The sequence below is a fragment of the Enhydra lutris genome, unplaced genomic scaffold (genome assembly GCF_002288905.1).
Source record: "Enhydra lutris kenyoni isolate GAN:26980312 unplaced genomic scaffold, ASM228890v2 scaffoldscaffold52, whole genome shotgun sequence".
NCBI lineage: Eukaryota > Metazoa > Chordata > Mammalia > Carnivora > Mustelidae > Enhydra > Enhydra lutris.
The window spans coordinates 10,989,515-11,006,129 of NW_019154136.1; the positions used below are offsets into that span (position 1 = coordinate 10,989,515).

A 16,615-nucleotide genomic window follows, 5' to 3' on the forward strand; every position below is an offset into this window, starting at 1 on the left:
AGCATTTTGGGGGAGTTTCCAACGCGACGATTACAATTATGTGAAATCACACCTGGTGTGTGCAGAGGGAATAGGGACATGTATAGACAACCCTCAACTGAGACTGAATGAAAAAACCCATTGTTTTTCCAGTCATACCTGCCAACGTCTGCTATCTCCTGCTTCTCTCGGAAGAACTATCGTTGGCACGATTCTTGCATGATAAGCCTTTGTCACCAACACTGCTTCTTAGGATGAATGTACTAGGATGTGGTATTTGCAATTTCAGTAGGACTCAGGGTAAACAAAATAACCTCATAAAAAAGCTCTCTACTGACATAATTATTGGGCTAGTTGACATAGAAACCCTCACAACAGAGTCATGCTTACTTACACTATTTAGAAGGAGTTGGTGTCACTGGTTTTGTTAATTGACGGGACAGTCATCTGGGGACAAAACAAATGCAAAAAGTGAAAAAAAGGACCAACCAATCATCACCATTTCCCAATATTTGTAAGGATTTCCCCCTTTTTTTTTTTTAATTTGAATTTGAAAAAAATTTTACTTGTTTGAGCAAGAGTGAGAGTGAGTGGGGACAGGAGCTGGGTGTGGAGTCTGATGCAGGGAATTAAAATTTTTAAATTAAAATTAAAATTAAGGGGTGCCTGGGTGGCTCAGTGGGTTAAAGCTTCTGCCTTCGGCTCAGGTCATGATCCCAGGGTCCTGGGATCAAGCCCCACATCAGGCTCTCTCCTTGGTGGGGAAGCCTGCTTCCTCCTCTCTCTCTACCTACCTCTGCTTACTTGTGATCACTGTTTGTCAAATAAATAAATAAAATCTTTTAAAAAAAAATAGAAATAGAAAAATAAAATTAAAATTAAAATCATGACCTGAGCTGAAATCAAGAGTCGGATGCTTAACCAACCTCACCACCCAGGTGCCCCATGATTTCTTCTTTTAAATGAAGGGTTTTATAAAAGATAATTCGTGGAAGAGAAAATTCAAAAAGAAATCCGTTTGTTTCCTTGTAGCATATTTATATATCAGGTAAGGGATATATTCAGGTAAAAAAATATATATATATATCACATTACCAGTACCGATGAGATTTACAGTATTTTCTTCTGGAATATTCCTTTGTCTAACCAACTCCTTGAATTTCTCAATGGATTCCTCATCGACTTCATGTGTTCTGCCTGAAAATCACAATGCGTGAAGCAGAAATTGCCCATTAGAACCCCTAGGAATTTCTGAATACAGAACGAGAAACATGAAGGGGGAAATCTAGTCTTTCACTGAGTCTCAAACGATTACCGTTGACCTTGTCTCAATGTCAGCTCTCTGACTTAGGTGGATAGGAGCCATTAAACCCTCTGTGATTGCATGGCCATGAGCTGTCTAGGAGTGCAGGACCCCAGGGACACATCAGGAACTCCATGAATCTTGGATCCGACCCACCAAGAACATCCAATCTATGGCGTGTCTGCCTTTGCCTCAGAATCTGTGTCTGACATGCACGTCGGGTTCTGGACCCAAACTGCAAGCTTGATTCTCACCTTCCAGACAAATAACATCCCCATCACATGTAGACTCAGAGACAGCTTGTTTTGTTTCGTTTTTTTTTTTTAAATTTAAACCACAGTTCTCAGATGCCTTTTTCCAGATCGAAACCCAGTATCCCGCAGACTCTAGCACCCATCTCCACACCGCTTGTGTGTTATTGAGGGGTTGAAATAGTCAGTGTTGGCAACAACAATGCATTAGAAAGACGAAATATAATGAAGGTTTATTTTGAAAACTTCTGTCCCGAGGCTGGTCAGTGGATTTGGAAAAAAATGGTCATAAATTGAAGGCTTAGGGTCAACCTGAAGAAAGCTGAGGTTTGAAATTAGTTGACCTGCTATGAAACTACTTCTAATGAAACTCATTTTTTTTGTTTTAATTTTTCATTTTAATAAATGGGAGTTATTTTTAAAGACCTCCCTCTTCTCCTGACTTTTGTTTACACCTTTCTTTTTAGAATCATTCCAGGATCCTTGACACAATGCACATGAAGACTTTGGCCTTGTTGGCAGAATCATTAATAGTGTCCAAAAGTACTGATTTTCTCCGTGAAAATGCTGACGGCCGAAATATGATATGGCCATGACCATCGCCAGGATGTCATACATACCCGCCAATATAACTAAATCTGTGGTGCGTCCTTCTTCATCCACGTTGATATCATAGGCCAGCATAATGTTTGGGGTTATCCTGACAACTTGGAAATTGTTGGTCCCCTCATCTGTGAGGGAGAAAAAATATACATATATGTAAAATTTATATAAAGTTATATAAAATTTATATATGTATATAAAGACTCACCTTTGTTAATTTATGGTAGATTGGCTTTACCGTGGTGTAGTTGGCGTATGGGTAATGACATTCTCGTACCAGACTCTGTGTCCCCTTCGCGGTGTAGTATGAACATTAATGTTGCTTATGACAATGAGAACAAGGACGGTAGGGGACACTTTCCCTTAGTGCCACCTTCTTCGGCAATGAAACATCTCACACCTCCCAGTGTTACTAAAATAGTCCCTAAAATGTGTTGCCATGACACCCACATGTCTCTAAACAACACGTGTTGGGATTACATGGCATATTATCATATACAACCTTGAAATCTTTTCATATTGGCCATATCCCAGCAATGGAGTTGACTTCTCTTTAGATCAGCTGCCATTCAGAACCATGCATAACCGTATGCTGAGTGTCTACTCTGTATCGGGCAACTGTCCAGGCCTTTGGTTAATGCCAAAGGCTGCATTCACTCTGCCCCTTAATCTAGGTGTATGGGTGAACACATTTAAAACTTCCATGAATACACCCATTTTTATGACTATTGGTTATACTGTGAACACATCATGGGTGGGGACAATCTCAACATTTGATTCAGATCCCATGTGCACGGGGCACCTTCTTCTCTGGCTATGCCCATCCATGCCGCCATGTTTCTAAGAAAAAGAAAAAGGCACCGATCCACACATCATGTCTTCACAAAACCTTCCCACACGCATTCTCCCTTCCAACCACAGCATACATAGCACCTTATTTGAACCACTGCTCCAGATTTTACCTGAAACTCTGCCGGTTTGTGTGTCCCACTGAACTAGCGTTAATCTACCACGGCGAAAGACCAAGGAGCCCCGGACGGAACTTCACTGTCTCCCAGACAAGTCTCTGAGCCTTGCCCAAGCTTACACTACCTCCATGAGTCTTGGGTTATGTGGAAAGAATTTAAATATGGTTTTGTGCATCTCTAAAGATTCTTGGTAACCGCTTGGGATGACGATGTTATAAAGGAGGGCTTTGCAAGAAACCTCACTAAGTCGGTTTATAAAGGGAACGCAGGTCATGGAAGTGACGGGATGAAATACGTCAAGGCCACCGCTAGTTTTATCCCTTGGTTTCTCCAAAACAGAGCTGGGTAGGTGGCAAATCCTAGTTCCCAAAGTCAGCTCAAAGTAAGCTCATGGTCTTTCTCTCCTGCCTTAAATTGCCGTGTCCAAATCCCGTTAAAAAGGGCTACGGAAGTGCAGAAAATTAAAGAAAGGGTGACAGAGAACATCGATGGCACAAGCAAACGGAAAGATCATCTACGAGGAAGAGAAATGAAATAATTTAAAAAAAAATCTCCTGGTAATATAAAAGCGGCAGAAGGACAGGCATATAATCGACTTTATTTTCGTATCTTCTACTTAACTACATACCCATTGTGCTGTTTGTTATCTTAGACAAGGACTGTAACCACAGATTTACACATTTAAATTTTAATATGATAGTTAGACATGAGGCCACTTAAAATTTGGAACGTTGTTTAGGGTCATTAGAAAGCGCTTAGGGATCTGATTCTTAACCGACATCCGTATGGCTTTCGACAGAAGCTGAGCTTATGAAGAAATGTGCCTGGTGTGGGAAATAACTGATTCCCTTGGATTTTAAGTTAATCGCCTGCACATGGAATGGAGTAAAAGGCTTTAAGACAATTTTTTAAAATGTATTCCATCGGGGCACTTGGGTGGCTCCGTGGGTTAAAGCCTCTGCCTTCAGCTCAGGTCATGATCTCAGGGTCCTGGGATCGAGCCCCGCATCGGGCTCTCTGCTCAGCGGGGAGCCTGCTTCCTCCTCTCTCTCTGCCTGCCTCTCTGCCTACTTGTGATCTCTGTCAAATAAATAAATAAAACCTTTAAAAATAAAATAAAATGTATTTCCTTATAGCAAAATGACATCAATACGTAAACTCAAGATAGACCAGTTAGATTGAGTTCCTAAGGTCGTTTTACCTTATCTGGCAACATTTTCATGCAATTGAGAACTTTAAGAAACAAACCATCTAAACACACGGTCTGACCACTCCTTTAATAATACTCGTAATTGGAAGGAGCCACCCATGTCCTATGATCGAACTGTCTGTGCATGACAAAATAAAGTGCTTGGAAAATTTAGGGACATTGTGCCCAGTCATACTTCTGATCGTTCATCAAAGTAGAATTCAGGCACACAGAGTTCCGGAAAGAAGTTGAGGCTAAGAATTCAATCTTAAAATATCGGTAAACCGAATATACTTACAGTCAACATGGATCACATTGTAGAGTCCTACCGTTCCCATGACAGATTTTTCTATGCATTCTCCATTCACCCTAAAAATCAAAATGTCTTTAAGTAGATGGACGAAAACCATGAAACCCTGGTCCGTAATTAACATCTTCGTTCTTTCGGCCGCAGAAAACCCTATTTGAGGTGTCCTGTCAGTGCCTATGAACCATGATAAACAACGTGACCTTCGAAAGAGAAGTAGGTGTCCCACCATCAAGTGTCACCTGGCAAGGACGTCTTTGTCGACACATGGCATCAGACTAGTAGTTTTAATGACAGAGGGGGATACAAAGCATGTCATATTTAAAGCCAGTTAAACATGAAGACATATGAGGGCCCCCCAGGGGGCTCAGATGGTTAAGCATCTGCCTTTGACTGAGGTCATGATCCTGGGGTCCCGGGATCGAGTCCCACATCAGGCTCCCTGCTCAGCGGGGTGTCTGCTGCTCCCTTTCCCTCTGACCCTCCTCCCCACTTGTGCTCTCTCTCTCTCTCTCTATCTCAAATAAATAAATAAATAAATAACATGAATAAATCCGAAATATTGGAAAGTTATTAAAATACTAGAAAATGATAAACATTTTCTGGTAACAGACAGAAATAGCTCTCAAGGCACGCCTTAGCCATTCTCACAACACTGGCAAAGATTTCTTACCCAATATAAAAAACAAAAAAAAAACTCCCCAAAAAGAACAAAGAAATATGGGTTTAATTTAATCAGAACCACGAACTTCCATTAAAAAAAACCCTAAGAAAACGAAACACTGAACAACATATATATATATATATAAACACATTGCACACACACACCCAGACACACACAAGCCCACATGATACACGTTTGTGCTACGTGCAAAGTAAATGCATATTACATACAACCATCACCTATGTGTCCCATATATAGCAAAAGAGTCCATGGGTCTCTGTGACAAAAAAAAAATGTGTATTTGGAAAAATAGGAACAATGCGTACAGCACAAATAATTAAACAGGAAAGAGTCTGACTAAAATGAAGCAATGTGTTGAACAGATATGTCACAAAAGAGGGGCCCCAGGAAGCTGTGGTCCCCACTTTGAGTCATTAGGGACGTGCAAAGTAAAAGCCACTTCCTGTTCACCTGGAATGGATAAAACCACAGACCAAGTCAACCCTGAGGTTTGGAAAAAACAGGTTGCCATGATGATCTAATGTCTTGCTGGCCATAATCCTAATGGCGCTGTCACTTGGAAAACAATTTGAATTTCCTGTCGTTAGAGATGCTGAGGTCACCCATAGACAACTACAATGCCACCGTGTCACAGTCCCCAGGAGAACAGCAAATAATATGTCCACGCAAACACGTGGCAGAGCGACCTTATCAAAGCCGTCCCCAATACCCACAATGTGCAGACCTTATCCCGTACCTGGAAAACGTGCCCGCTGTTTTGGACACAAAGTACTTTAACTCGGCAGTGACAAAAGGGACTAATTGTCCCGGAAGCCTTGTGCCTATATGGTTAAAGCCTTATGGGGGATGAGAAAAACAGGAGGAGAGGCACTGTGTGTGATTCCACTGTGTGATGTTCTGGAGCAGAGGAGAAAAGCTTGTCAGAAAAGTTCTCCATGTGGCCACACGGGCAGACACTTGGAGAGAAGCAGACTTTTGGTGGCGATGGAAAAGGTCCCGTACCTTGACTAGCAATGACAAACGGTTGTACACGTGTGTGAAGATTCACCCACTATGCCTTCACGTGCACGCCTGTGATCTCACGTGCATGACATTTCAGGAGACCTGACTGCAGAACGAGGGACCCCATGGAAAGTCAGCGAAATGCAGACGGACACAAAAGTATAAAAATGACCCCAAAACATCATAGGGTATTCTTTAAAAAAAAATATGGAGGAGTGCCTGGGTGGCTCAGTGGGTTAAGCCTCTGCCTTCAGCTCAGGTCATGATCTCAGGGTCCTGGGATCGAGCCCCGCATCGGGCTCTCTGCTCAGCAGGAAGCCTGCTTCCTCCTCTCTCTCTGCCTGCCTCTCTGCCTACTTGTGATCTCTCTCTCTCTGTCAAATAAATAAATAAAAAATACTTAAAAATATTTTAAAAATATGGAAAACTGACAGGTATACTTATTAGGATATGATGTCTGCGTAATTTCATTATATGTATATATAATGTCTAACCAACAGCATCATAGATTATACATAATCAATTCTATATCTATCGGAATAGGATATGTGTGTAATTTGATTATATGTATATATAACACATAATCAGCCCCGTCGTAGAGTGTCTGTAATCAATTATATAATTAGTTATATATCAATTGTATATATCAACTATATATCAATTATATAACTAATTATATAATTGCATAACATTACATATATTATAATTATTGTGTATTATATATAGCAGTTTTATCCATTACTAAGTCCAGAATGCATTCCAGTACTATTAATGGAATGCTCACAGTACTGCTAGCCTATATATATAAAATAATTATATATTACCATATATATGTTATACATTTTTATATATTAGATTCATATTATAATAATTATATGTTATTATATATTATAATGTATTATATATTAAAATTATTATATATTATATATTATTACATATTATAATTGTAAAATACGTTTATAATTATCAAACATGAACAAACATGTTCATTCATGATATTTGTACATCAATTATATCAATTACATTTGTATATATACAAATATATATATTTGTATTATACATTATTATATTATAATATATATTATATTATATATATCATGCATTATATATAATATTATTTATATATCATATCATATATTTATGTAATATATTATTATATATTATAATTTTATCATATATTATGTATTATGTATTATATATTATTATATATTATTATATATTATCATTGTAAAACATGTTTATAATTATCTAACATGTTCATTTGTGATATTTGCATGTCCATTACATCAATTACATTTGTATATGTATAAACCCATCTCTCCAAACATAACCCTCTTATTTTACTTTCTCAACGCTCATCTTTTTTTGTTTTCTGTTCTTCAGCACCTGTGTCTGTGTGTGGAAACTAGAGAGAGAGGTTCTCACTCAGTTTGTTATAATGCACGATTTTTGATACATGTTCTGAACCCCTTTATCCTTGGAAGAATCACCCTCCCCTTTATGCCCCTTCCAATTTCTTCCCGATTCTTAACAGATGAACGCATCTCTCTCCTTATTTTCAGTCCTTTACTCCTGTGTGTTCTCCAGCCACTACCTTGACAGGTATCTCTAAGCCTCGCAATATTTCCTTTACATCTCCGTCAAGTCCCCCTTTGCAAAGTTCTTTCACTTTTCTTGCACGGCCAACTTTTTGAACTATTAAACCATCATCCGTTCCCAGTGCAATTCTACCTGGATCGGAAGGACTGCAAACAGTAAAGATTAACAATTCCCTTTCCACGTGCCATGTAAACATAGGTTTTAACCTTACACACAGTGGATCTGTCTGCATGATTTTGTGCTTTGGGATGCCCTATATTTCTTTTAAATAATTCCTCCTGCTTCCTTCCTTCCTTCATTCAGTTTAAAGCCCTTTCTGTTGATCTGTGTGCCAACATGTGTCCTCTTTCTTCCTCCTTTGTTGGAAAATTCCCAGTCCATCTTCAAAGGCATCCTACACATACCCTGTTCTTTGTGACCTTTCATAGAACACCCTCCAACCCCCACCATACAATGACGGGCCATTTTCTGGGGGTCTCTTTCCACCTAGACTTTACTCTTACAATAGAATTTCACGTGGTATTGTTATGAGTTTAGAGATCTGTATCAGACTCTATTTTACCAGTGAAGGTAAAAAAACAAATAAATAAATAAGTTTCATCTTCTCTTAGTCTTTTGAGTTCTTAATAAAATGCCTATCCTATAGTGGGCATTTTATAAATAGTAGTTGAAGTAGCAAAGGCTTTGGTGAATGTCACAATTCAATGATGTTCAAAATTTGCTACTTGTGAGTTCTTCAGGGTAGAGAATGATAGAGCCAGTGGCAGGAACCCTACAGTCCCAGAAGCTCCATGAAGACCATCTCCTTAAAGCAAGGTTGTGCTCAATTTATAAGGAACTAAGACTTCAACGCCATGCAGATATTACATTGCAAACATGGAGCTCAGATGCATTAACAGGTGTTTTTGCTCTGTGTGATTTTTACTTACTTGATGAAAAAATTGAAAAAGATTTTCCTTCTTGTCATGTCCACATCAACATGTCTTACATAAGCCCTAAATGGGCTGTTTTCACTGAGCTTCTCAGCATTGTTAGCTGCCAGGTGTATCGTCTTCCATTGTCCTGGAAGCTAACGGCAAAATTCCTATCAGTAACTTTACTCAATTCCCTTTTATTTTCTCCAACATCATCCCATATGGTTATGCCTTGTCTTTTGCATCAGCACAAAACTAACTTTTTGAACAACCCAGGATTTATAAACTACTGGAAAAAGCCAAGTCAACAACAAATCAACACATTGACATATTCCTAAAATAGCATATCCGTTCTTACCCAACGCAAGACCTCAAGCCCGATAGCTCATGGGCTGTTGCATGTCCTCTTTTACAAGTACAGTAGACATGTATAAAGGGCCAGTGACTAGACTCTAGGAGACACATACAGTAGACACGTGTAAGAAGCCTATTTACAGAGTTCTCAGTTTCCAGGTAGACGGCTAATCCTGACGCAAGTCAATTGGATAGACATAGGAAAACCCCCGAAAACACGCACATACACATAAAGACCTCTTTGTCAGGCCACCCAGTTTCTGGTACCTGTATCAATGCATTACGTAAGGATAGCTGGGCATCGCAAACCGCAACAAGGACAAGAGACAACAGTAAAACCTTCATGTCTCCAGCACGTCTTGGTTCCTCCTCTGGAGAAGCTCTGAGTAGATTGCCGGTTGCTAAGATTCTGAATTTTCATTGCTTTATATAGTATATGTCTGAGGATGTGGCAATGTTTGTCTATTTGTCATTCTTTTCAAGAGAGCGTTGTGTAATACTGACAACATCCTGGTTGGCAGTGATGTATCCCAAAGACCTGTGAGATCTGGGGCACGTTGCTCATTTCTTCCTCGACTCTGGAAAAGACATTCAGAAGCTCGGTTGGCCTGTACCATTGTTTGGATCAAGCCTGCATATCTCATGTAATGTGGATACTCCCTCATTCATTCTTGTGGAAAAGAAATGTCCCCTTCCCTCTTTGTTGGATGTGTTGCAAGGAGATCACCTTCCTGCCCCAGCACAACTGTTCCCTGTTTCTTGGGAAAAGATGGAAGGATGTATGTGGGGGCTTTGCCACAAACCAACTCATAAATGCAAATGCCAACGTGCAGGTTGGGAGACATCTGGTTTTCCTCTTTCTCAGCAAGCTGGGGGTGAAACCACTTTGAGGCTCTTCATAGACAAAGCTGTACACAGTCCTGAGCGTGTCTGTCCCTCTGAGCTTATTATGAATATCAGATAATTATATAACTATGGAAAGCTCATAGGAGAGTGTTTAGCTTGGAGAAAACAGGTCTTAAGTTGTTACTAATATCTTTGAAGAAAACCAGTGAACCAGTCAATCAAATAAGAGTCTCTTAGGAAGCCGCTACCATCATCGGTTTGCTCAACATTAAATGAACTTGCCACTCATCCTTACAGGCTAATAAAGTGAAACAAGAAAACAGGTATCTTGCGATTCTTTTGCTCACATCTGGTCAATTATGAAATAGAATAAGGGGGCTGTGTGATAAGAACAGAAAGACTGGAATGCCTAGAATAAATGAGTATCTTTTTAATGATTTTTTTTGAAGGTTTTATTTATTTATTTGACAGAGATCACAAGTAGGCAGAGAGAGAGAGAGAGAGGAGGAAGCAGGCTCTCCACTGAGCAGAAAGCCTGACGTGAGACCCGATCCCAGGACCCTGAGATCATGAGCTGAGCTGAAGGCAGAGGCTTAACCACTGAGCCACCCAGGTGCCCCATGAGTATCTTTTTAAATATGATAAGACCAGGGTAAACAAGACCTAAAATACAGGCAGTGGCACTAATCCCTCATGAAAGGTTGGCTTGTGTCCTCTTCCAAACTCATGTGTTGACGCCCTACTTGCCAGACCCCCAGAATGGGATATACTTTGGAAATAGGGTCACTGTGACAATGTAGTTGGCTGTAGTTAGTTCAGAGCAGGTCATGGTGGACTAGGGTGGGCCCCTGATCCAATATGGTTGCTGTCTTTCTAAAAAGGGAAAATTTGGATGCGCGTGCACACAGAAAATGTAGGGTGATGCTGTCACAAAGCAGCAACCTTCCACCGGCAAGAAGACAGAGATAGAGCAGACCCTCCTCTAGAGACTTCATGGAGACTACAGCCCTGCCCACATCCCATCTCACACTTCTGGCCTCCTTATCTCCAAGGTAATACATCTCTCTTGCTCTAAGCTACCCATTTTGATTGATGGTTTGTCTGGTTGGTTGATTCTACAGTATCCCTAAGAAACGCTTACGCACTCGGGATTTGATATCAACTATGACTTGGGCCACGTAGCTAAGGTCCTTGCCATGTCCTTCCACCTCTGCCTGAGCCCACTGAACTGATGGAAGACCCTCTTTTCTCTTAGACTAAGAACTCAGTAGGGCATGAGAGCTCTAGTTCTCATGCCAGCTGCTTGGAAGTTGTCGGGAGACCACGTCTACAAATGAAGAAGCATCTTCAGCCAAATAAAGGACAAGACAAACAATGGATTTTCCTTGTTTTTTTAGTTTTCCTCACATTTTTTTTATTGACATGGGAAACAGTGACAGGTTAAAATTATTGACTTTATTCTTTTGGAGCAACCATGTGGTCTCCATATTCTTGGGAGGTCTTCCTTCCTCCAGAGATCAGTTTATGCTCTAGGCACAGGAAGGTCTGTTTTCTCTTGATTTCACAAGTTCTTTTATTGATTGAAACTATATTTGTGTTGTCTTATGAAACAAAACAAAGACAACTGTTAAGGGACTTCCCTGCCAGAAGAGTGTAATTAATTACCCATGGGATGGACTCAAAAGACTCTGTTCAAGACAGTCATTCCTTCGGACTGATTGTCTCTCACTTGGGCTTTGACATTTTGTCACCTTTTGATGAAGGTATCTCAGACTCCTGCTTCATCAGCTGACCTTTTGCTCCCTTTGGAGTTCTAAAACTGGCCAGTTTGGGTCATTGAATTGGATTCTTTCATTTGTCTCTCTCTGCTTTTGGAGCCATTGTTACTTTTCTGTGTTTTGTCTTCCCCTCTGTGGGTTATCCCATATCACTTGCCTCTTGGCATGAAAAGGAAGTCAGTCATTTCTATATCCAGCAATGTTCTGTCCAACTCCATCCATTTTGAACATTATGAGATGGATACTACTCTGTCTTCAGTCAACATGGAGATTGAGTTTAATATTTGAATGAATGTTGTTCTCTGTGGTTCCTTTGGAATACACTTCGCTTCCTGTCAACATGTCATTTGGGTCCTAATTATATAAATTTCCTAGTATATTCACTCAGTGCACACTGAAGTACAGTAGGGTACATTGAAGGCTCAATTATTAATATTCAAAGGATTCTATATCTCCTTTCTGCAAAACCCTGGACTTTTTTAGACATCTGAGACAACTCTTCAAACCACAAGGCATGCCCCACACCCCGCCCTCCCATGCATTCTTTGTTTTCTAATTCTCGCATTTCTTTCAATATCCATCAAGACTCTGGTCTTATAGAGTCTTTGGTTATCCATTTCTTTGGATATCCATCAAGACTGTGGCAATCTTCCTTATCCATTCGTCCGTTGAAGGGCATCTTGGTTCTTTCCACAGTTCGGCAACCGTGGCCATTGCTGCTATAAATATTGGGGTACAGATGGCCCTTCTTTTCACTACATCTGTATCTTTGGGGTAAATACCCAGTAGTGCAATTGCAGGGTCATAGGGAAGCTCTATTTTTAATTTCTTGAGGAATCTCCACACTGTTCTCCAAAGTGGCTGCACCAACTTGCATTCCCACCAACAGTGTAAGAGGATTCCCCTTTCTCCACATCCCCTCCAACACATGTTGTTTCCTGTCTTGCTAATTTTAGCCATTCTAAGTGGTGTAAGGTGGTATCTCAATGTGGTTTTAATTTGAATCTCCCTGATGGCTAGTGATGATGAACATTTTTTCATGTGTCTGATAGCGATTTGTATGTCTTCATTGGAGAAGTGTCTGTTCATATCTTCTGCCCATTTTTTGATATGATTATCTGTTTTGTGTGTGTTGAGTTTGAGGAGTTCTTTATAGATCCTAGATATCAACCTTTGTCTCTACTGTCATTTGCAAATATCTTCTCCCATTCCGTGGGTTGCCTCTTTGTTTTGTTGACTGTTTCCTTTGCTGTGCAGAAGCTTTTGATTTTGATGAAGTCCCAAAAGTTCATTTTGGCTTTTGTTTCCTTTGCCTTTGGAGACATATCTTGAAAGAAGTTGCTGTGCTGATATCGAAGAGATTACTGCCTATGTTCCCTCTAGGATTCTGATGGATTCCTGTCTCATGTTGAGGTATTTTATCCATTTTGAGTTTATCTTTGTGTACGGTGTAAGAGAATGGTTGAGTTTCATTCTTCTACATATAGCTGCCCAGTTTTCCCAGCACCATTTATTGAAGAGACTGTCTTTTTTCCACGGTATATTTTTTCCTGTTTTGTCGAAGATTAACTGACCATAGAGTTGAGGGTCCATATCTGGGCTCTCTACTCTGTTCCACTGGTCTATGTGTCCATAGACACATAGGTACTGGTACTTTTATGCCAGTACCATGCTGTCTTGGTGATCACAGCTTTGTAGTAAAGCTTGAAATCAGGTAACGTGATGCCCCCAGTTTTATTTTTGTTTTTCAACATTTCCTTAGCAATTAGGGGTCTCTTCTGGTTCCATACAAATTTTTGGATTATTTGCTCCAGCTCCTTGAAGAATACTGGTGGAATTTTGATTGGAATGGCATTAAAAGTATAGATTGCTCTAGGCAGTATAGACACTTTAACAATGTTTATTCTTCCGATCCAAGAACATGGAATGGTCTTCCATCTTTTTGTGTCTTCTTCAATTTCTTTCATGAGTGTTCTGTAGTTCCTTCAATGGATGAATGGATAAGGAAGATGTGGTCCATATACACTATGGAGTATTATGCCTCCATCAGAAAGGATGAATACCCAACTTTTGTAGCAATATGGACGGGACTGGAAGGGATTATGCTGAGTGAAATAAGTCAAGAAGAGAGAGTCCATTATCATATGGTTTCACTGATTTGTGGAGCATAACAAATAGCATGGAAGACATGGGGAGTTAGGAGAAGGGAGTTGGGGGAAATTGGAAGGGGAGGTGAACAATGAGAGATTATGGACTCTGAAAAACAATCTGAAGGGTTTGAAGAGGTGGGGGGGGTGGGAGGTTGGGGGAACCATTTGGTGGGTATTAGAGAGGGCACGGATTGCATGGAGCACTGGGTGTGGTACAAAAACAATGAATACTGTTATGCTGAAAATAAATTAAAAAACTGATTATAAAAAAAGGCTGTGGCAATCAATTTAATATTCTCATCTTTTTTAGGATTATCTTTTGGAGCCTACGTCTCTTCTGTTTGCCTTTTGTATTTTCTAATCTAACATATTCATGGGTAAAAGATTAAACAGACACCTGTGTACTCTATCCTGAAAGGCTGACACAGCATAACCCTTAGCCAAATCCCTTAGCTTACTGGCCTCACTACACGCAAAGGACAGGAAAAGGTGAACATCTAAAAGACATCTTGATTTCTCTACATATCATCTCACTTTTCATACAAAAGTCTTGATGTGAATTCCCTGTGGATTCCCCACCAGCACCCAGGTGTTCAAAATCAGAAGGATGATCATTACTCACATTTTTGAGATCTAAACTCAGTGCATTTAGGTGACCAGCTCATCCCACTTTTCCCGGAAGTGTATGGCTGGTTTTCGCACTGGCACTCTTACATCCCAGGAAAGCCCTCAGTGCCAAGCCAATGAGGACAATCAATTGTCCTGAGAGTGGTGATTAGCCACTGGGAATTCCAAACCTTCCCACAGAGATCCTGGGTCACTTGATCTGTGGCATGGCTTTCTAACCTGTGAGTTTAAGTAGTTCATGGCAGTAGTGAAAGAGCCATTTTTTTTCTTGCCAAGTCTGCAAAGCACTGTGTAATTTCCTCTTACCAGCCCTATCCTTGTCTACACACCTCCTGCAACTCCACCATCCCCTCCTCAACAACATACATGGGCACCTGAATGACTCTGAAAGTCGGCCAGCAATCTTTGAGTCTAAATGCCACTGTCACTGGACAACCATTGTCAAACTTAAGTGCTTCAAGATTAACCTTCTCCTCCCCCATTTTACTACCTCTTCCTCACAGTCTCTGTCCTTAAACAGGAGTGTCAGGTCCAGCTATGTTTTCGTGTTATGCTCTTGTGCTGAAGCTCCAGTGCCCAAAAGTTCCGGGTGCATGTAAGAGGGGGTAAGCTTGACAGGTAAAATACAGGCTGCCTCGTTAAATTTGAAGTTCATGTGTAGTGTGGACATACTTATGCTGGAAAGAGAAAGCTTTGTTGTTGATCTCAAACTCAAATGTAACTTCCCATGTGCATTTCTGTTCACTGATTCTGGCTCATGGGCTTATGGAGGCTGACAAGTCCTGAGAGGTACAATCAGAAAGCTGGAGATGCAGGAGAGCCAATGGTGTAAATCCCAGTCCAAGGGCACAGGAGCTGTGTCCCCGTTCGATGTCAGGAAGAGAGAGCAAATTTTCTGCCTTTTGTAGATCTGGTCTGTAGATCTGGTCTCGATCTGTACAACATCTAGAACTAGTGGAACTGTAGATCTGGTCTTGGACATTATGTACATGTAGACCTTGTACATTCAAGAATGTCATTTTCTTTTCATCCACCTCGAAGGACTTTTTGCCTCTTGGCTGGGCAGTATTGCTGCCATGGAGAAAGTTCGTGTTAGAGAAAATCTAAGTGATGAGTCACTACTTGCATTCCCACATTCCTCTCATTTACAGACGGGGTAAATTTCAGATCTCCAAATGCAGACAGCAACAGCCAAACACACATCAGCCCCTTTGCTCATGCACTTTCCTCTCCAGAAATTGTCTCCTCTCTCTGCCTCTTGTAAGCCCACTTAGCCATAGAAAATCCCACAAATCCATCTATGCAGAGATGGGAAAAAGAATCCGTAAACCTCCTGTGACACATTGGATGGTCGTTCTAACTCCAGAAGACACACGTAGAAGACAGTAGTCATAAGAATGGGTGTTGGTAGGACTGGAATAAATCTCCCACACTTCCCGCAAATGTCAGAGGTGGCAGCTTCCTGCCTGAAGGAAAGGCACTACAGTGTCTTCCATACTTTTGTGCATTTGCTTTAATATGACTAGCTTCCATTTGTTTCTCAGTTCTTTATTTTAGTTTTAGGGGGTGCATTTATTTCACCAAATGATGGGTATGGGCTTTCTGGGGTAATATGGAACTGAGTGCCAATCTTCATTGCAATGTTTATTGTCTATGAACTGTGGATTTTTTCTTCTCCCTCCTTCCCCCCGGAGTAACGGTTCAATATTATCTCATCTCACATTTGAAGAAAAACCCTCTATCAGCACAAATAAATCCCAGTGGAAATGTGTGAAGACTCCTTTTCAAAGCCTTCTTAGCAGGATGTACAGGTGCACTCAGGAATAACACCTTCCCCAATGGTAGCCATGTATCGGCCATGTTAGGAGACAAGCCCATTATCTTTTGGAAGAATGGGTGTCTCCAAGTTTTTAAAATTGACTATTAGTAAGTCTAGTGGAGAGCAACGTAGTCATTTACCCCCATGTATGTTGACCCCCCAAAAAAGTGTATTTGCACAAGTGCTCGTAGCAAGTATTTGCTGTGCCATCAGTAGGTCTCTGTTGAGCTCAGACCAGGTG

The 16,615-nt window shown here is 40.6% G+C and overlaps 1 protein-coding gene across 1 annotated transcript; it reads right to left on the minus strand.

The window, feature by feature from the left end:
* Positions 1–406: 406 nt before the first annotated feature.
* On the minus strand, positions 407–9,499 carry LOC111157111 (odorant-binding protein-like). The gene is made up of 6 exons (XM_022518350.1): positions 9,422–9,499; positions 8,816–8,955; positions 4,592–4,662; positions 2,154–2,264; positions 1,075–1,176; positions 407–426 (listed from the first exon to the last, which is right to left on the minus strand). The coding sequence occupies exons 1-6, from the start codon at positions 9,497–9,499 to the stop codon at positions 407–409; spliced, it is 522 nt and encodes a 173-aa protein (XP_022374058.1).
* Between the last annotated feature and the right edge of the window lie 7,116 nt (positions 9,500–16,615).

Coding starts and splice junctions, on each gene's coding strand:
- LOC111157111 (XM_022518350.1), bottom strand. CDS start 9,499: ATGAAGGTTTTACTGTTGTCTCTTGTCCTTGTTGCGGTTTGCGATGCC. Junction 2,265..4,591: donor CAATGTGATCCATGTTGACT/GTAAGTATATTC, acceptor TCTCCCTCACAG/ATGAGGGGACCAACAATTTC. Junction 427..1,074: donor TGTAAATCTCATCGGTACTG/GTAATGTGATAT, acceptor TTTTGTCCCCAG/ATGACTGTCCCGTCAATTAA.